The sequence below is a fragment of the Euprymna scolopes genome, chromosome 7 (assembly GCF_053919585.1).
Source record: "Euprymna scolopes isolate OS-2025 chromosome 7, ASM5391958v1, whole genome shotgun sequence".
In the NCBI taxonomy this organism is placed as follows: Eukaryota; Metazoa; Mollusca; class Cephalopoda; order Sepiida; family Sepiolidae; genus Euprymna; species Euprymna scolopes.
The window spans coordinates 147,651,444-147,675,260 of NC_136488.1; the positions used below are offsets into that span (position 1 = coordinate 147,651,444).

Here is a 23,817-nt window from a genome sequence, read left to right on the forward strand (position 1 = left end):
GATAAGAATGTCCGGAAAAGCATAGATGGGGCTTTAAAATTAAAATGCTACAATTGCGGAAAAGAGGGGCACTATAGTTACCAGTGCAGAGACGGGATGCACTGTTTCAACTGTGGCCGCCCGGGACATCCAAAGAGGGCCTGCATGCTGAGGCCTAAGTGTTTTAAGTGTGGCAGTGAAGAACACTTAATTCAAAGTTGCAAGGCGAAAGAGTTCGTACAGTGTGACGAGTGTAAGGAAAGAGGGCACACAGCAACTAGCTGTCCACTAAGGAAGAAGGAGACATGCCAGAGGTTTGGGAAGAGCGGGCATTTGTGGGACAGTTGTAGAAAGAGGAAAAGTAAGGTTAAGAATCCTTCGAATAAGGATAGAGATGGGATTAGGTTATGTCAAATATGGTCCGAAGATGACGAACTCACCTGCAACATTGAAATAGAGGGCAGAACGTTCAGAGCGTTGATAGACACCGGATCGGAAGTCTCAGTCATTAGTTCTTTAGAGTTGCAAAGACTAAGACTCCCCGCCGACCGATTTATGTCGACTAAAGTGAACACGTTTCAGGCAGATGGGGGCAGATTTAGATTAGATTGGATGCTGGAAGTAAAGATAAAGGTGGGCGAGACTGAGACATCCCACACATTGTATGTAGCACCAAAAATGACCCACGACGTGATACTGGGAGGAGACTGGCTGAGAGAGGAAAGCTGTATTAAAATTCGTCCCTCCAAAGTTAATCCTTGGGGAGGAAGAGATTATGTTAGGTAGCACGAGGCTCACTCAAGTGGATCTTGTGTCTCGTGAAGATTTAAAGATTCCACCTAGAACAGCGGTGACGAGCTGGGGTGAGATAGAAGGGGCTATAAAGGATAGCAAAGCCAATATTAGGGAGTGGAAAATGCCTAATATACAGACAGATAGACCTGTAAGGAAAGCCACCCTGATAGATCTGGAAGGAGATTGGGAAGATACGGATAGGTGGGCTGATGAGGTAGCGGATGAACAGGAGTTAGAGTTAGAATTTGAGGTAGAGAATACTGACTCGCTACCAGAGATAACAACTACGCCTCCAGATTCGGAAGGTTGGGAATCTGAAGATGATATTCCACTATCGGTACTGAGAGATAGAGAGGCTGGTAATGAGAATAGGGCTGAAGAATCAGAGAGCAATGCGATTCCGTCGGCACAACCCCCAGAGGTAATAGGCGATGTTAGGGGACCTAGACTTTTGCAAAGCAGTGTAAGACGACCTATCAATATTATCTCTAAAACGGGGAAAGTTACAAATAGCGATGAAGAGGATAAGGAAGACGAAGAGGATAAAACTGATTCTTTCGTTAAGTTATTTATGGAACTGGAATTGAGTGACTAAAAATAAAATGGAACAAATAATAAAGGAACGTTACTATGTGTATTTGTAGGATGCGGCGTCTAATAATGATGATGGCGGTGATGGTTGGATTGACAGTAGCGTTACACCACACACACAGTACGGTATTTAAGAAGACCAGCGAGGTAACGATTACTCATTCTAAGTGGATCCTGACGTTCGTCATTGATCTGAGAGCGTATCGGAAGGTTCAAATGGAACTAGAAGACAAAGTTAACTTAGCAGCGCACTTAAAGCTGCAGATGCAAAAAAATCAATCAAAACTTGGGATAAATTCTAATACAGCGTTATTTGTATCACTAGGAGGACGGTTAGATAAGATGAAACAAAGACTCCGATACATTGGAGGATATTTTAGGGATATTGGATTGCTAGCAGCAGATGGGACCCAAAAACGAGTTAGAAAGAGATCTATACTTCCTTTCGTAGGTAAAGCACTACACGTATTATTCGGGACCATATCGGAGAGTGACACAGAAGTATTAGAAAGGCATATAAGCAGTTTAGAGGAAAATCAACAGAAGATAAAGCACATCATAGAGGAAAGCTTATCAATAGTGAACGTCACTAGATACGAACTGACAGAACATAGACAAAGAATAAACTGGCTATCCCATACAGTCGTCAGCCTAAACGAAAGTTTGACTTTTATGGCTCGAAGAATAAGTATGGTAGAGGTTGTAACTAAGCAAATACTGGAACTGATGACGATGACAAACCAACTCGACTCATCAATTCAGTTATTGACAGTGGCAATGGAACATGTTAGGACACAATTAGATTTACTTTCATTAGCGCACATGTCACCGAGCATCATACCCCTCAAAGACTTAAAAACAATACTTGGGATGCTTCAAGCAGACTTGCCACATACTTTACGCTTACCAGTAGATCCAAAGAAGAGTCTATGGGAATATTATAAAACCTTGAGTTGTGCTACGATGTTACAAAATGATAAGATTTACGTAATGGTTGAGTTACCTTTATTGGATAGAAATAGCGACTTCGAAGTATTTAACGTAATTAATTTACCGATACCGTTTCCTACTAATGTCACTGAGAGGAGAGCAGTAGCAAGGTACAAAGTTGAAACCAAAGGAATAGCTTTTAACCCAGCCCGAACCAAATTCATAGTGTTGTCACCTAGCGAAGCACTAGCGTGTAGCATGAATGCACTAAGAGTTTGTGCAGTAGAAAGTCCCATCTATGCAACTAACGGACACAAGTTATGCGTAGTTCAATTATTCCAAGGTAATGAGGAGGGGATCGATAAATATTGTGGAGCAGAGGTGTCGATTGATATACTAACCCCCCAAGCTATACATCTATCTGATGGTGTTTGGGCAGTTGCCTCAACTAGTGAACCGAAGTTGTTGAAAGTCTGTAAGGGACAGCAACAAGGGGAAATACTTATTCATCCACCTATGACCATTATAGATCTACCTATGAGTTGCGCAGCATTTGGTCCAACTCTAGAGATCTTGCCATCCTACAGATTTAAAGAGAAGTTTGAACTCAGAAATGACTTTCTGTCATTAACTAGAATACCACGTGTAAATTGGTCAAAGGTATGGACACCTATCACTAAGGAATTTCCGAAGATAAAAGCTCGCGAAATTCCACCTCTTTTGAAACTGGACGGAAAGATCGATATGAGCGAGTTATTAGATGAGTTACGAGCAGTGAAGGATGGTAATGAACCAGAAAAATGGCGATGGGAAAAAGTAAGTAAATGGTTAAATCCTACAATAATCATCTTGGTCGTGATAATGATAATAGCTTTTCTAGTGTATGGGAAAAGGAGAGTTAGCTACATCAATAGCCTCCTAAGGGCTGGAAAAGATGCTAATAAAATAGATAAGGACGAGAGTAACCCTCAATTAGAGCGCTTAAAAGGAAAAGTCCATTCGTTGTTTGAAATGAATAGGGATGAGCATGAAGTGAGGGACGCTACCGTGGTTTCTGATAAAACCACCAGACCTGATCAATCTGGTACAGAATCAAGACTACCAGTGAACCCCGCATCTAATACCCTACCAACGTTGGAGATACATATGTGAAGAAGCCAGATAACCAAGAAAGAGCCATGGAATGAAATCCGAGGAAAAATGGACTATTGACTAAATAGTTGCATGCATTGAAATGTGTATATGTATATATATAAAAAAAAAAAAAATTAATGAGGTTTATGGACAATCGTATGAACTGAAAGCATATTTGAAAAACGCTAAACTCTAAAAGAGAACTTTTTGCATGTGCATGAATGATATAGTTTTTTTTATTTAAGAACGAATCCAATTGATGAACTATTATAAATTGTAAAACCACAAAGAGCCATGGTATTAAGGCCCAGAAAGAAGAAGTGGGTTAGAAAAAATATTGAGTCCAATATTGTTTCTTTTAAGTGGGGGAGGTATGTAACCAAGTTATGGGGTTGATATGCCGTTATAGAGAAAGAGCCAAAAGAACGAAAAAATAGGACAATCAAATGACTCTTTGGTTAGAACAGACAAAGGAAAAAGTATGTCAAGAGATACTTATTGTTGTAACGGTCAGAGTTTGGAGTGAGCTGGCTGTTTATTTTGAAACAGAATTCGAGATGAAATGACAGGCGGTTGTTTATTTTAGAAAACAAGGTTTGAAAGCTGATGACAGGCAAGTTTTCTTGTTGTAAACAAATACAAACTCGTGATGTTTAAAGGGCATTGATGGATATGTATATATTCCTCGAACACAGAGAAAAGAACAGAAGGAGAAGAGAGAAGGAGAAGAGAGGAGGGGAGAAGAGAAGGAGAAGAGAGAATTCGATTTTGGCGAATTCAGATGGTGTGAAAGTCGGGCAGAGAGGGCTTTTGACTTAAAACACGTATCTCCAATGGCCGAAAAACTTATCTGAACTCGAGTCACAAGCTACCGTTTTAAAATAGCTACAGCCAACTTCCTTCAAACTCTGAAATATTATTAGACCATTATTATTGTAAATAAACCCAGATTAATTGTTTATTCGTGTGTGGAATCGTTTTTATTTCCTTTTTCACCACACTAAAATCCACGGCTCTCTTATCGGCGATGTTCGCCGGTAAGCGGGTACACAACGTCAGGTCCGGAGTATAAATTTAGACAACCAACTGATAATTCTGTCACTACCAATATCAGCAACATTAAAACGGCTAAGAATTATCACCGGCAGTGGTCACTGGAAGGACGAAAATAGTGAGCTGCAAACCGCCAGAGTCGGGTTGTTTTCAGGCTGCCGTAATTGGAGTGGAAGAGTTCTGAGGTCGACGATCGTCTCAACCGACCGGCTGAAGGGGGTGACAAGACTAGCAACATCACGTCTGTGAGAGAGAGAGGTTTCAGAGAAGAAGAGAGGGTGGGAGTAATTAAATTACAGATATATTTCTGCATCTTATCAAGAACGTTCAAATGGAACAGAGATTCAACAGGCCAAATGTGACCATAATACTCCATAAACGGTCTGATAGATTTGTAGAGATAGAGAATGGGCTAAGGTGCACGTCAACAATGAAGTCAAAAGGCTCTATTTCAAGTTAATTCAATTGTACACAATATCAGCAGCTTACTTTTTTATATACTGACCAGCAGGGAGACCGGATGTTAGTCAGGATTGAATGAGGATCAATGAATGTTTAGCACTCTCATATTTTTATTATTATCAAAATCGTTGAAATTGCCCAACTTTTCATTTTTTTTTTTTTGTTTACTTGTCTCTCCAAGAGGGCAGAGTTAGGTACAAGGTCGGTTTTTAATGTAGGAGGGGGGAACCAGCTCCCCAAAAAGAGCACTCTGGCTAGTAACAAAAATTTTTTTAAATGTATCAGTCATGAAGGATTTCTCCTCCATTAACCGAGACCAAAAAGTGTAGTGCAGCATCTGGAGAATAGATACTACACTTTGATCTTGGCCCGAAGGCCAAGAAAGAAAAAAAGCCCCGGCCCCGGGCCAAGTGTAGTATTTGTTCCGGCAGATACTGCAATCAATGATCATATGGGGGGGGGGGGGAAACCCACATATAAGACCATTGGTCTTGTAGCAATCAGTTATTGGTCAATGTAGGGGCAACCCTTCATACCAATTGTCACTATCCAGCTCCCCTACTCCCCAGGTTAATTGCCTGCTCTACTTGGGGACCCATCACGATGCATAGGGATGAAGCTTCACACGCCTCCCTGCTGTGACTTAATCCACAATACATTGTAGTCTACATTGCACTGTAGAGAACCTACCGTTGATTTCATAAAATTATTTTTATATATAATGGCTTGGATTAAAGTTTAAAATCCAAAAGTCAAGTACAATGGTTCAGTTGTGCTCTAAACAGGAATATTCATTTTGAACATGCTCCTGTCATATCAAAGAAGCTACTGTTGATTTTATATGTCTAACCTTTCTGCTTGTGTGGTGATAAAAGTTTGAATTAAAGTTTAAAATGAAAATCTCCAGTATCATTGTTCAATTGTGCTTTTAAGCTGAAACATTCATTTTGAGTGCACCTCTGTCATATCAAAGAACCTGCTGTTGATTTTAATATGCCAAACCTTTCTACTTGCGTAGTAATAAAACTTCTCAAATGCACTGGTGATGTTAGGCTGTATAAGGGGTTGACTTTGGTCAAAATCACCTGTTCCTTCTTTCATTGGATTATTTCGATTATCAATACTTATCGAAGACATTCTGATACAAAATCTATCTAAGAACACTGCCAGATACATAAAGTACATTTGTGTTAAATTTCATAAAAATCGGCCTATAATCTATAGGGAACTCTCTGTTTGTCTGTGTGTGTGTGTCTCTCTCTCACACACACACAAACAAAGTTCCTTTTATACATAAGTAGAGATTATGTACATGTGATCTGTCATCAACATAAATATCAACAAAGGTTTTATCGCTCAATGAGGAACCCCTTCCTGGACTTTAGCCATCTAACTTTGTCCCGAGCTATTCGCTGCCATGTGGGACCCATGTGTTGTATTAGGTCGTCCCTCCATTTCATTCTTGGTCTTTCCTTTGGCCTCTTATGTTCCCGAGGTGTCCATTCCATTGTTCTGATGGACCATCTGTTGTCATATTGTCTGGCTAGGTGCCCTAGCCATCTGTGTTTGGATGTTTTGATGGTAGTATTGATGTCAATAACTCTTGTTTGTTGGCGAATCCAGATGTTTGTCTTTCTGTCTTGTAGAGTAATGTCTAACATTATCCTCTCCATTTTCCTTTTGTGCTATTGCCAAGATTTTACTTTGGCGAGTTGTCAGGGCCCATGTTTCACTACCGTAGATCACCACAGGTAGTACATATTCATCGGAGATTTTCCCTTTGATTGCCATATTTGCTTTTCAGCTTCTCATGATATTCTCTGCTTTCCCAAAAGATGCCCATTCCAAGGCTACCCTTCTCGTTATCTTTCGTAATTTTCTTTCCCAAGTAGATATAGCTTTCAACTTCTCCAATATTCTTTCTATCAACAATTATTGGTGACTTGGCAGCGTGCTGATTTAACATCACCAAGATGCATGTTGAGGCCAACCGGTTTGCTCTTACAGTGGATGTCGTTTAGAATGTCATTTAGTTCCTGAGGAGAGTGTGCCATCAGTACTATATCATATGATCTGTCATAAGGTTAATTAATTTGCATATTACTAAAAAAAAAAAGACATTTTATCAATAAACTATTCTCTTTTATTCTTCTTTTTTAATTCAATGATGGTTTTGATAATAATTTAAGATATAGTTCTGTTTTGGAATATTATTTGATTTTCTGGATAAATGTCTAACATTCTTTCCAGTTCTTTTTGGAGAACGACTTGATTTTCAACAAGTTACACATTTAAATTCTAAATCATAAACAAAAAAAAAAAATAAAAAGCTTCATACGCACAAGCCATCATTCAGGCAAATGTTTTTCTCTCTCTCTTTTCTTTTCTTTACAGTTATATTAAAAAGATAAATAAATTTGGGTTCTTATGCAGAAGACAGACCGTGCTGAAATATTAAAATTTTTTAGAAACCCATTCTTAATATGGATTGGGAAAGGCGTTTTGTCACTATTCTGTATTTTCAACAATTTAATAAACAAAATGCACTGTAACACTTTCAGTTTTTTTTTGTTTTTTTTTTTAGAAAAATATTGATTTTAACATTTAATAAAATATTTTATAACATTTAGTTTTCAAAAATTTTTCAAACTAACCTTATGAAATAATGCTTTCAAAGGTGTGACCAAGCTTCTTCTATTTAGAATTTTTGTTTCAAGTATTTTATGTACTGAACTTTGCAAAACGGTAGTGATGATTTAACAAAATGTGAAGTGACGGTAGGAAGAAGTAACTGACACGTAACAAGAAAAATTTTGTGTAAATAATTTATTTTCTACCCAGAAAATAACAAAACAAACTGAAAACAAATTGTTTGTTTGTTTGTTTGCTGGTCCAATCATAAAATTGTATCACATAAATCTGTGATACGGATTATGACATTTTGAAAACCTTCGATGTTTTGGGTTTTATTTTTCAATGGGTTGTGTCTGAAAAAAAAAAAACCAGATTTAGTTAAGTATGATTTTTCATAACAGTTAAGGACTTAGAGATTAAAAAACAAAGACTTGCTATATATATATATATATATATATATATATATATATATATATATATATATATATATATATATATATATAGACTTGTATGTAATATACTGAGTTTGTGTAATCCAGTAAATTTTCATATACCGATAGGTTTTAAGCCAAAAAAAGATGACTTAAAATGTAAGCTACTAAATTATCATATTTTATATATATATATATATATATATATATTTGTGTGGAAATATTCTTTATCACTTATATTCCCATTTTATATATATGAATACTTATTTAAGAAGCTCAACGTAATTACAGAGCATATAATGAATGAATGACATCAGTATATACTCCAAATTTCATAATGTTCATCATCTTACAATTTATTCCTCTAATTCAGTTAACACTTACAATTCCTGAAACAATTCTTGTTTTGAAGCACAAACTCAATCACTTAAGTATTATATAAAATCAGTGAATCTAATTTGCCCTTAACTTATCAGAAGAAATAGCAAGAATCAATCAACCAAAAGGAAATAAGAAGCGTTTGGGTATGGTTAAAAATCCAAAAATTGGACGAGAAGCTGAACATTACCTTAAAGTTTTCTTTCATTAAGCCCTTTTGAATATATATATATATATATATATATATATATATATATATATGCATCATTATACGTATATATATCATTATATACATATCATTGTATATATATGTCATTGTGTATATATATATATATATCATTATATATATATCATTGTATATATATGTCATTGTGTGTATATATATACATATCATTGTATATATATCATTGTATATATATATATATATCGTTGTATATATATATCATTGTATATAAATATATCATTGTATATATACCATTATATTTATATATCAGTATATATATACCATTATATATCATTATATATATATTTATATATAGATATTTTACGTATATATCATTATATATATCACTATATATACCATTATATATATATCATTGTGTATAAATATCATTATATAAACCATTATATATATATATAAATATCATTATATATGCCATTATATATACCATTATATATACCACTATATATATCATTATATATACCATTATATATATACATAACATTATATATATAATTATATATATAACATTATATATATCATTATATATATCATTATATATATCATTATATATATATCATTACAGATATATATATCATTAAATATATATCATTATAGATATAATTATATCATTACATATATCATTATATATATCATTATATATCTCATATCATTATATATATATCATTATATGTATATAATATATATATAATATCATTATATATATATCACTACATATATCATTATATATATATCCCTAAATATATAAATCATTATATATATTATATAAATCATTATATATATATTTATATATATATATATATTCTTGTATATGTATATGTATCATATATACATCATTATATGTATATATCATTATATATATGTCTCATAATATATCATTATATATATATCATTATATATATATCATTGTATATATATCATTATATATATCATTGTATATATAGCATTATGTATATCATTGTATATATAGCATTATATATGTCATTGTATATATATCATTATATACATATCATTACATATATATTATTATATATATATATCATTACATATATATCATTAAATATATATCATTACATATATATCATTAAATATATATCATTACATATAGATATATCATTATATATATCAATCATTATATTTATGTAATTATATATAGATATATATATAATTATATATATATCATTATATATATGTATATATCATTATATACATGTATATATCAATATATATATATAAGTAGATATATATATAAGTATATATATAATATATATAGAAGTATATATATATAAGTATATATATATACGCATATATATAAGTATATATATAAGTATATATATAAGTAATAATATATATAAGTATATATATACGCATATATATAAGTATATATATAAGTATATATATAAGTAATAATATATATAAGTATATATATATAAGTAATTATATGTATAAGTATATATATAAGTATATATATAAGTATATATATATATATATATATATATATATTTAAGTAATAATATATATAAGTATATATATATAAGTATATATATAAGTAATAATATATAAATATATATATAGGTTTATATATAATTATATATAAGTATATATATAAGTATATATATAAGTATATATATATAAGTATATATATATAAGTATATATATAAGTATATATATATAAGTATATATATAAGTATCAGTATAAATATAAGTATATATATAAGTATATACATAAGTACATATATATATAAGTACATATATATATAAGTATATATATATAAGTATATATATATATATAAGTATATATATATATATATAAGTATATATATATATAAGTATATGTATATATATATATGAGTGATATGTAGTTTGCTTGAAGCATTGTGTGGGATAGGTATGTAGTAGAGATTTAGAAGGCTGTCTCAATACGTTGAATGAATTATAGTCGTTGTTAGCGATTTACAAATCAGAAAGTACATAAATATATTTTATATATACATATATTTATTCAGTTATATCGGTAAAATGTCTTACTTGTTATGACTGCGACAATATCCATTATTATATATATTTATTCATTATTATATATATATAATTATATATATATCTTATTATATATATATCATTATATATATATCTCATCATATATATATCATTATATATATATATCTCATCATATATATATATCATTATATATATATATATATATCTCATCATATATATATATCATTATATATATATATCTCATCATATATATATATCATTATATATATATATCTCATCATATATATATCTCATTATATGTATATATATATCTCATTATATATATATCATTATGTGTATATATATATCTCATTATATATATATATCTCACTATATATATATATATATCTCATTATATGTATATATATATCTCATTATATATATATATATATCATTATATATATATCATTATGTATATATATATATATATATATCTCATTATATATATATCATTATGTATATATATATATATATATATATATATATCTCATTATATATATCTCACTATATATATATATCTCATTATATATATATATATCTCATTATATATATATATCTCATTATATATATATATTTCATTATATATATATATATATCTCATTATATATATATCTCATTATATATATATCTCATTATATATATATATATCATATATATATCAGTATATATATATATATATCATTATATATATATATCATTATATATATATCTCATTGTATATATATACATATATCACATTGTATATATATACATATATCTCATTGTATATATATTTATATTTCATTGTATGTATCTCATTATATATATATATAATTATATATCATTATATATATATCATTATATATATCATTATATATATCATTATGTACATATAGATCATCATATATATCATTATATATATCATTATATATATGTATATATATCATTACATATACATCATTATATCTATACATATACATCATTATATCTACACATATATATATCATTATATCTATACATATATATCATTCTATATATACATATATATATATCATTACATATATACATATATATATTTCATTACATATATACACATATATATATCATTAGATATATATATATCATTATATATATATATATATATCATTACATATATATATCATTGCATATATATATTATATATATGATTATTTATTTATATATCTCATTATATATATATCATTATATATATTTATCATTATATATATATGTCATTATATATATAATTATATATATAATTATATATATAATTACTTATATATATATATATCATTATATATATATCATTATATATATATTATACATATATTTATATATATCATTATATATAATTATATATATGTCATTATATATATATCACTATATATATATCATTATATGTAAATATATAATTATATATATATAATTATATATATATCATTATATATATATCATTATATATATATCATTACATATATATATATCATTATATATATCATTATATATATATATCATTATATATATCATTATATATATCATTATATATATATCATTATATATATATCATTATATATATATATATCATTATATATATATCATTATATATATCATTGTGATCTTTGACTTACTTGTTGTTTCATCAAATACTTCTCCATGCAAAATCCGATCCCACATTTTGCTAATTCCTACCCTCTGATGAGAAGGAGAGTATTTCTTCGAAACTCTGCGGATTATCGAAACTCCGCGGATTAAGAACTCTCCATTTATCTAGTGTTTCCTTTGCAGATTAAATATGTTTTAACTCATTTCAAAGTGTTTTTTAACATATTTTATTAACCGTTTGCTCATATCATTATATATATATATATATCATTATATATAATTATACATATATATATAATTATACATATATATATAATTATACATATATATAATTATACATATATATAATTATACATATATATAATTATACATATATATATATAATTATACATATATATATAATTATACATATATATATATAATTATACATATATATATATAATTATACATATATATATAATTATACATATATATATAATTATACATATATATATAATTATACATATATATATATAATTATACATATATATATATATAATTATACATATATATATATAATTATACATATATATATATATATAATTATACATATATATATATAATTATACATATATATATATATAATTATACATATATATATATACATAATTATACATATATATATACATAATTATACATATATATATACATAATTATACATATATATATATAATTATACATATATATATATATATAATTATACATATATATATAATTATACATATATATATATATAATTATACATATATATATATATATATATAATTATACATATATATATAATTATACATATATATATATATAATTATACATATATATATATATAATTATACATATATATATATAATTATACATATATATATATATAATTATACATATATATATAATTATACATATATATATATAATTATACATATATATATAATTATACATATATATATATAATTATACATATATATATATATAATTATACATATATATATAATTATACATATATATATATAATTATACATATATATAATTATACATATATATAATTATACATATATATAATTATACATATATATATAATTATACATATATATATAATTATACATATATATATAATTATACATATATATATAATTATACATATATATATATACATATATACATATATAATTATATATATATATAATTATATATATATAATTATATATATATAATTATATATATATATAATTATATATATATATAATTATATATATATATAATTATATATATATAATTATATATATATAATTATATATATATATAATTATGTATATATATAATTATATATATATATAATTATATATATATATATAATTATATATATATATAATTATGTATATATAATTATATATATATAATTATATATATATAATTATATATATATATAATTATATATATATATAATTATATATATATATATAATTATATATATATATATATATAATTATATATATATATATATATATAATTATATATATATATATATAATTATATATATATATATATATATAATTATATATATATAATTATATATATATATATAATTATATATATATATATAATTATATATATATAATTATATATATATATGTTAATTATTGGATTTTAATTAATTATAAGATGAAACTTTAATGATTCAAACTAGATAGATAACGACAAACCTCCACCCATTAATATGGGAGGGGAGATTTTCACCAAAAGTGTCATGAATTATTTACTTCGCACCTGACTTACTACTTAAATAAGTCACTTGAACCCATTCCCCTCCCCCCCCCCCTTTTTTTTTTTTTTTTTTTAATGGAGAGTAGATAATACAGTGGATGTGTTATCGTCAGCTCCAGTAACTCTCGCTTCTCATATTTTGTCATTCAGTCCTCATTCAATGAGTGATTTTTCTGACAAAGGGTGAAGAAAAAGCTGCTTAAAGGTCGGTACTACTTGATGACCAGTAGTCTGAGATGTCGGATATTTTTCTGTCTCTGTCTGTCCTTGTTGCCATGTCACTAGTAAGGGTGCTGGAGGTAAACGTTTTGTCTGGGCTGACGTTATCCGCCTGATAGTCAGGGACCCGAACCTTGGATTAACCACTAAGGAGGCTGTCCTATCAGCAGGCGCAAAGTACTGGGACTGCTGTATTGCCATTTGGTGAGTGGATCTGGACCATGCAGTAGTCTCTGGTGGGGCCTCTCGATGCCATACTAGGTGGTAATTGTTACGGCTTTACCTTTTCGTGTGCTACAAATAAAAAAAAATTTTTCCTGTCTTTTTCTTTCTTACTTTCCCTCTCTGTACTGCTCTAACCAAGTATGCCGACCTATTCCAGAAATCCCCAAACCTCAACATGAAATATCTCCAGAATAAAAACTCGATTAAACCTAGAACCCCATCTTCCAGCATAGACCCCTACTACCAGGTCTCCTTCTCCAATATCAGGGGTCTACGTTCCAACCTTCCAGAGGTTGAAACCCAATTACAGGAGACGAAACCGGACATATTATTTCTATGTGAAACTGGAATAGGGCCGACCACTTCCCTAGATGAGTTCATAATTAATGGATACTCCAATTTAACAGCTAAATCTGACTCCCAAGATCGCCATGGGCATGGAATATGTGCCTATATTAAGGAGGCTTCCCATGTGGCAGGGATATCTCTAGAGAAGATCCTAATTTACCCTATATGTGCTTCAGGGTTGCACTTGCTAACACCACTGCATTTATATTTGCCCTCTATAGGCCCCATAACAGTGGAGTTACTATCTTTAAGAGCATATCTGAGAAAATAGACCACATACTGTCTTCACATCCCTCGGCTAACATCCACATCTGTGGTGACTTCAACGTCCATAACGTGGAATGGCTGACCCATTCAACTAAGACAGATGATGAGGGGAGGTTTTGTCATGATTTTGCCATTGCTTATGACCTCACTCAGATTTTTCGCGAACCTACCCGTGTGCCCGATACACCCAATCAATATGCAAGCCTCTTAGACCTTTTTCTCTCAACGTCCCCTGAGCTATGTTCATGTACCGTTCATTCTCCTCTAGGATCCTCCGACCACTCCGTCGTATCAGTTAAGATAAAAACGAAATGTAAGAAGCCCCCAGACGTACCCCTCCACCGTACTGTATACCGATACTCTATGGCTGACTGGGATAGCTTCCGTACATTCATATCTGATTTACCTCTGCACTCCATGTTTAAAAAGGAAGTGTCCTCTATAGTATCAGAGCTGACCGAATGGTTAATTGTAGGCATAGACCAATTCATACCATCTAAAAAATTCCAACAAAAACCTAACAGCCAGTCATGGTTCTCCCCAGAATGTGCTGCTGCTATCGCGCACAGAAACCACTTTTTCCATAGCTACCAACGTAATAGATGCACCGAGACTAAAGCTGCTTTCAGGACTGCAAGCAACCAATGTAAAAGAGTAATAAAAAATGCAAGAGAGCTATATGCCCAGTCTGTTAAATCCAAGGTAGCTGATCAGCGGCTTGGTTCCCACCAGTTCTGGCAAATAACAAATAGGATCCTGAACAGAAGTGTGCGTTCTATCCCAACCATTATCAATGGACCAGAGGTCATCTCGTCAGCGTCAGACAAGGCCAAACTATTTGCAAAGAACTTTGCAGCTAATTCTACCCTATGCGACGAAGGCCATCAACTCCCCATATTTCCTCCTATAACACAGAACAAGCTAGGTAACATACAAATATCCGTGCATGAGGTCGCCAAGCTAATAAAAAACCTAGATTCCAGTAAAGCAACTGGCCCTGATGGCATCCCAATTATAGTGTTAAAAAAGCTTCAACCAGAACTTGCTCCCATACTTACGAAACTATTTAAGCGCTGCCTTAAGGAGAAGTGCTTTCCGACCCCCTGGAAGACCTCATCAGTTTGCCCTGTATTTAAGAATTCAGGTGATAAGTCATCTCCCTCTCAGTACAGACCAATAAGTCTTCTCTGTGTTATGAGTAAGTTGCTGGAATCCATATTAAATAGAGAAATAGTCAACTACCTCAGCAGGAATAACCTTCTTAGTGACACACAATATGGTTTTCGCTCTGCAAGATCTACCGCAGATGTGCTGACGGTTATATCCCACAGGATTAGTGAATCTCTTGACAAAGGCTTCCTTTCTAGGGCAATTGCTCTTGACATATCAAAGGCCTTTGAGAAAGTATGGCATAAGGGTCTACTTCACAAGATTTCCAGCTACGGTATAACTGGAAATGTTTTTTCAATCATTAAATCATTTCTCTCGGATAGACTCATAAGAGTAGTGGTAGATGGTCAAAAATCAGAGGCCTGCAATATAAATGCTGGAGTCCCTCAGGGGTCAATCCTGGGCCCAACTCTCTTCCTGATCTACATCAATGACCTCCCTAAACACATACTTAAATCATTCGTTGACATCTATGCTGATGACACGACCATCTATGGCAACACATCAAAGGCTGTAAATGACGAAGTTCTATCTGATTCTCTCTCCTCTGATCTCGAGCGCGTGGTTCAGTGGAGGAAGATGTGGCTAGTTACCTTTAATGCATCCAAAACCAAACTCCTATCCTTACATCATCAACGCTCTGATCCCCAGCTGGCATCAATTGTGATGGATGGCTCTCGTCTGGGTGAGGCCCCGTGTTTTGACAAGCTTCTGGGTTTGACCTTTACTCCTGATCTGAAATGGAACACGTACATCAAGTCTGTTGCCAAGGTCGCTGGAAAGATGGTGGGATCCTTCTACCGCTCCAGAAGATATCTCACTACTGATGCAATTCTCTATCTATATAAAAGCCAAGTACGGCCAAGGATGGAATACTGCTGCCATATCTGGGCAGGAGCTGCCAAAAACAGCTTATCATGCCTTGACAGAGTACAAAATAGACTTCGTGGTTTAGTGGGGGATGCCCTTTTCTCTAGCCTGCAACCCCTCTCCCACAGAAGAGACGTTGCAAGCCTATCCTTGTTTTATCGTTATTTTCATGGCAGGTGCTCGTCTGAACTCCAATCGCTGGTCCCCCCTCGCCAATCTTTCACAAAAAACACCCGTCTAGCTGAATCCACTGTGAAAAATTTCCCCCACTCTATATCTGTGCCTAAATCAAAACGCGGATTTCATGAACAAAGCTTCTTTCTTAGAACTGCACGCCTGTGGAAATCTGTTCCGTCTGCCTGCTTCCCTCCGGACTACAACTTGGATGTCTTCAAGTCTAATGTTAACAAATTCCTAATGAACCGCCCCCTTAAGTAAACACTTCATCAAATCTCCTCACTAACGTAATGCACTTGCAATAACCCTTATCCCTGAGTGGCTTCCGGGCCTTGATAAGTGGTGATCTCTGTGTAAAAAAAAAAAATATATATATATAATTATATATATATATATAATTATATGTATATATATATATAATTATATATATATATATATAATTATATATATATAAATTATATATATATATATAATTATATATATATATATATAATTATGTATATATATATATAATTATATATATATATATATATATAATTATATATATAATTATATATATATATAATTATATATATATATAATTATATATATATATATATAATTATATATATATATATATAATTATATATATATATATATATATAATTATATATATATATATAATTATATATATATATAATTATATATATATATATATAATTATATATATATATAATTATATATATATATACATATATATATACATATATATATACATATATATATACATATATATATACATATATATATACATATATATATATATATATATATATATATATATATATATATATATATATATATATATATATATATGCGTATAAGTCGACTGTATATTCTAGACAATGGTCCATCTCATTGCTCTTTCTTGCACAGATATTTCCTTTCTGGTGCTTTTTTTTTTTTTTTTCTAAGACAATTTATAACTTGTTTCGTAGACCTATATTTACAATAGCTATTCAATAATTATAGTCTCACAGAAGATGAGTCTGAGAATGATGACCACTTAACAGTGATGATGTTCTTTTTGATGGTGCAACTAACACTGGTGGTACTAAATTAAGAATAAATTAAGAATGGTGAGCCATAACATTAATATTGTCATTTATAGGATTTTTAATAGTGAACTTAGTAGAGAATGACATATTGTAAACCATTTTTTCTAACTTAATAAAAAAAAAAAAACTCGTCATATCATCACTGGATGCATCATATCGAACTTAGGCCTATAGCCACGTCTAAAGAATGAACATTGTAAGAGCTATTCCAATTATTGTTAAGCCTCCCACTGAAAAATTGTGCATGGGTTTACATGAGTGCGATTAATTACTAGGATTACCTTTATATACTGAGTGTACAAACAAAATGGCATTTTCTATGTTATGGTCAAGCGCTGAATCGTTCTTTTACAATATTTCTAAAAACATTACCTACGTATAAGTCGACCCCCAGTGAATTAAACACATCCCCAGATACCAACCCGGAAATTATTACAATTCGGTATGGTACATACAGCGCCTAGCCTTCCCAAATAGTCACCCATCTGGTACTGGCCAGACTCATCATTGCTTAACTTCGATGATCTGACAAGAACCAGTGTGTCAACGTTATTGAAAATGCACATAGTAGATTATAGAATAGTCAAGTATTGTTACAAGATTAGAGACAGGTGTAAAAAATAATGTTGAAAACAGTAATTTTCCACTCGAGGTTAGAGTGGTGGAAAATTCCATTAGAAGTTAACAGACTAGAATTATGTTAACGTTGCAGGATATGATGTTATGGGAGGATGTACATGGCAGAGAAGCGAGATCGGTTCCATTTTCATTTGTGTTTACACAGTCAAAATGAGCAGATATTGTTTGTTTTTATTGTTTTTTTAGGTACACCACTTTCCCTATAAAATAAAATAAACCCCAGAGGCAAGTAGTGGCGTTATTTTCTGTTTTAAAATTACTTCAGGCAGAACCAGAGATGTTTGCCATAGTCTGAGATGGAAGAACTCACCACCATGTTATGATATTATATGATTCTAGTTTTTGAGTATGAATATCAATGGTCAGTAATTGAGCAGTGATTTGGTGATTTTCCCATTGGAATGAAACAAGTAGCAAAATACTACAAATGTTATATATCCATCAAATTTGTTTTTCAGGCTATATGATTTCTAAACACAAACCTTTTCATTGTCTTGATTTATGCACTCGTTGACAATAATAAAACATACACAGCTGCTTATAAAAATATTTTGTTTATTCAAAAGCAGTTTTGACATTAGTGACTGTTTGTGGAACAGGGTGGGTGTATTCTTATAGTGGAAAAAAGTGTGTCACTTCTCGCCGTCATGGTCTCTCTCTCTCTCTCTCTCTCTCTCTCTCTCTCTCTCTCTCTCGTCTGTCATCTCTTTTATTGGCCCAGAAGACGTCAACATCCCAACATGCATTATCTTGAAATGCGGGTCAATCTCACTGACCCAATCTCCAGGGAATCTATGTTCCACATTTTGACACAATTTGACATCATTCCCAGGGATCTGGATTATCCAACACAGAGGTATTTACTTCATCCACACTGTAGCAAGATGTGACACAAGGTCAGAAGGTGGGGGAATCAAGCCAACCCCTTAAAGAAGGAGCACTGTCCTAGCGAAAATTTCCTGGACAGCTCCGTCGGTATTCCCCAGTTAGGACGCCTCAGGCACTAAGCAGTGAACTTATTCAACCCAAAAGCTGGATAGCAAAACCTGGAAAGATGACCCTCCTAGTTACTACCCTAGTGGATTACCTCAACCTGACAGGTAGAGGGTCACATAAATGATCCCGAACCTGTTGAGCTGATTGTCAAAAGCAGGTCCTCGACTGGTATTTCTACTCAAGTCTCCAGTCAATTGAAGCAGCAAGGAGACTATGCATACTTAGTAAAATTACTAACGAGTATGACCACAAAAATTTGGACGATTACATTTATAAACATAGGTGATAAGAATAAACCAATGAGATGCCAGAATCGCTTTATAAAAAATGCAGAATCTCTTTGAATTCTACTGTGATAACTTTTTTTTTTTTTTAAATTCAATTTTCACCCCCACACAAGGCACAGTGCCACTATTGGAGACATAATTTGTGGGGGCATTATGAAGGGAGATGAGTAGAAAGATGTTTGTTCACATTACACTTGAACTTCTGCATATCAGTACAGTTGGGAAAGCAGAACCCCGAAAGGGAGTTCCAAAGCCTTGCAGTTCTGGGGTAGAAACTATTGGAGTAAAAGGCTTTCTTAGACCTAGGAATCTTTACTGTAAAGGAGTGGGACTTAGTTGCTTGTCGGGTTTGTCGGGGGTAGTCACGTCGAGGAGGTACAAGTGCTTGCAGTTCATCAGAGCATTCACCATTAAAGTATCTGTAGAACAGGCAGAGAGATGCAACGTTTCGTCAATGGGACAGAGGCTGAAGCCTAGATGACAGTTCAGGACCTATCAGGTTGGTGACTCTCTTTTGAACCCTGTCCAGGAGTGAGAGACAAGCAGCAGACGCACCAGCCCAAATATGACAACAGTACTCCATACATGAGCGAATGGTGGCCTTATAGAGGTACAGGATACTTTCAGGCGTAAGTAATTTTCTGGCATGGTAGAGAGAGCCCACCTCCTTTGCAGCAACCTTGGCAATGCTCTCAATGTATTTCTTCCAGTTCATGTTCCCTGTAACGTTAGGCCAAGGAGTTTAAAAGATGAACTTTCAGGCAATGTGTTCTTGGCCATTGCTATTGGTGGTAGAGAAGGTTTCTTGTAGTTATTGAAGAAAACAAGCTTAGTCTTGGCAGCATTGAATGTGACCATCTATTTTTGCCCCATTCCACTACAGATTGGAGGTCATCCTCTAGTGTTTTTGCCATTTCTTTAAATATGTGTTCATTGTTTTCCCCTCATGCCTGTTATAGGGAGTGGTGTCATCAGCAAATATACCCATCTCTGAAATAATTTTATCAGGGAGGTCATTTATGAATATCAGGAATAATAAAGGTCCAAGAATAGACCCCTGAGGTACTCCTGCATTTATATCATATTGTTTAGATGTACAACCGTTGAGGACAGCTTGGATTTTTCTCTTACGGAAGAATTTAATTACATTATGTATTCTTCCATATGATCTAATTTTCCTTAGAAAACCATCATGCCATACCCTGTCAAAAGCATTAGATATATCAAGGGCTACCACTCTGCCCTCCCCTGTTTTGTCCAGTGAACGGTATATATGTTCAGAGACTACAGTTAAGATATCTGCTGTTGAACAGGCTTGCCTGAATCCATATTGTTTGTCGGTTAGGAGTTTAGCAGCTGGTAGGTGTTGGACTAGGGCTTGATTAACTAAGGACTCAAATATTTTGGCGAAAAGCGGGAGGAGGCTAATGGTGGATAATTTAGTGGGTCAATTCTTTCACCAGAATTCTTGAAGACTAGTACCACAGAAGTGGTTTTCCAGCAGTCGGTAAAGCAAGATTTGTTAAGCCATTTATTGTAAAGTTTGGAGATAACTGGAGCAACCTCAGCAGAGCATTTTTTTAATAGCACAGCCAGGATGAGATCTGGTCCACATGTTTTTGAGGTGTCTAGGTTTTTTATGATACCATGTACCTGAGAAGGGGTGATTTTCAAATCGTCTAGTGTGATGTCTGTCCGCAAAGGAAAGTCGGGGAGGGAGTGGTGTGCCGGATCCAATGTGGAGTTTAAGGCAAACCGACTGGCAAACAGATTAGCCTTGTCGGTTGCCGTGCAAGCAACCCCATGATTGTTTGATAGTGGGTGAATCGTTGACTGCCCATTATTTATTATTTAGCTTCTATATACTTCTGTCTGTTTGAACTGTACTTATGTCGGTTGAATCTGCGGAACGCATGCTGCCTTTGAGCAATGACAGCTGCACAAGCATAAGTAAACCATTGGGGAGAGTGGGGCTTGCTATAGAATTTCCGTGTAGGAACATGTGCTTCAATTGCAGTTTTGAACCATTCAGTGGTCTCATTTGCACACTGTTCAGCTGAAAGAGAAAAGATATTTCACCTTGGGGCATCTCTGATGAGTTCCCTGATGGCTTCCTAGTCAGCCTTTTTGTAATACCTCGTTGTTTTGAGTAGTGAGTCTTCAGTTTTAGGGCAAAAATTTAGGGTGATTTCCACCAACTTTCTGTCATGACACAAGAAGACCATTATGCCCTGCTGATTCTTTGCCTAGAGAAGCTTCTCTGACTGGATTTATGCTGCCATTTTTTTTTTTTTAATTTAAAATTTTTTTCTTTTTGCCTGGGACAACTACATTTTTCTATTATAAAAAAGGTTACACAACTTACCATGTCTTCTATCTACCACATACGAATTGGTACTTGGAGGAACATGATGTCTTCAATTGGATCTTTCATTAAGATATCAACCTTAAAAAGAAAACAAAAAAAAAAACAATCAATTCAATATTTTTATTGTCATCAAAGTGGGTGAAATCGCCCATTTTTTTATCAACTCAATTGATTGCTTGCCCTGTGCACCAGAAATAAGCTTCACATACCTTCCCACAGTAACTTAGTCCAAAATACATTGTAGTCTATATTGCACTGTAGAGAACTTACTGTCACTTTTATAAAATTATTTTATATAATGGTTTGAATTAAAAGATTAAAAGGTGAAAGTCAAGTATTATGGTTCAATTGTGCTCTAAACAGAAACATTACTCTCAAACACGCCTTTATCTTATCAAATAATCTAGTGTTGATTTTATACATCTAGCCATTTTGCTTGAGCAGTGATGAAACTTCTCAAATGCACTTATGATGTTAGGATGCTAATTTTGATCAGAATAGGATTGTTTTCTTCTTTAATTGGATTTTTTCAGTTGTCGATTTTTGATAATTATCATAGGCATCTAACGCAAGACCTACTTAAGAAAACTTCCAAATTAATAAAGTACATTAGCGTGAAAGATAAAAAAAATCGGTCCAACCGTTTCGGAATCCATAAGGAACAAACTCATACACACAGACACACACACAGACACACACACACAGACGCACAAAGTGCTTTTTATATATAAGTAGAGATACTTGATCAATATAACTGTTTAGTTAACAATAGCATAACCAAAAAAAAAAAAAAAAAAAAATAGAATGTCCATTTAATATAAATACACACCTTTCTGCTGTCTCTGCTGATGAGGGCTCTGATACATTTGTTACTTGGGCACACCTTCTTAACAGATTCCAAGTTTTTCTCTGGGATTGTAGATTCGAATGGAATTAAAGTGACCTTTACTCTTTCGTCCCACTTGGCCAATTGAATCCTGATATCTTCTGGGATTGTTCCCTGAAATTAAGAAAAAAATAATAAAATTTTCATTATTGGTATATCATGCAGATAGTTTAAGGTTTATATGAAACAATGATTTTATTTTATAATTGT

The 23,817-nt window shown here is 31.7% G+C and overlaps 2 protein-coding genes across 2 annotated transcripts in view; one reads left to right on the top strand and one right to left on the bottom strand.

Moving 5' to 3' along the window:
* The first annotated feature begins 1,909 nt into the window (after window positions 1–1,909).
* LOC145280042 (uncharacterized) overlaps window positions 1,910–23,817 on the top strand; it is a 31,972-nt gene continuing 10,064 nt past the window's right edge. The window contains exon 1 of the mRNA XM_080131711.1: window positions 1,910–3,539. Coding sequence (XP_079987837.1) covers window positions 2,038–3,447 — 1,410 coding nt within the window. The 5' untranslated portion in view covers window positions 1,910–2,037 and the 3' untranslated portion in view covers window positions 3,448–3,539. The remainder of the gene's footprint in view (window positions 3,540–23,817) is intronic.
* Window positions 7,756–23,817, bottom strand: part of LOC145280365 (uncharacterized) — a 171,919-nt gene continuing 155,857 nt past the window's right edge. The window contains exons 22-24 of the mRNA XM_080132136.1: window positions 23,551–23,721; window positions 22,719–22,799; window positions 7,756–7,931 (exon numbers count right to left, since the gene is read on the bottom strand). Of these exons, the coding sequence (XP_079988262.1) occupies window positions 22,731–22,799; window positions 23,551–23,721 (240 nt within the window). The 3' untranslated portion in view covers window positions 7,756–7,931; window positions 22,719–22,730. The remainder of the gene's footprint in view (window positions 7,932–22,718; window positions 22,800–23,550; window positions 23,722–23,817) is intronic.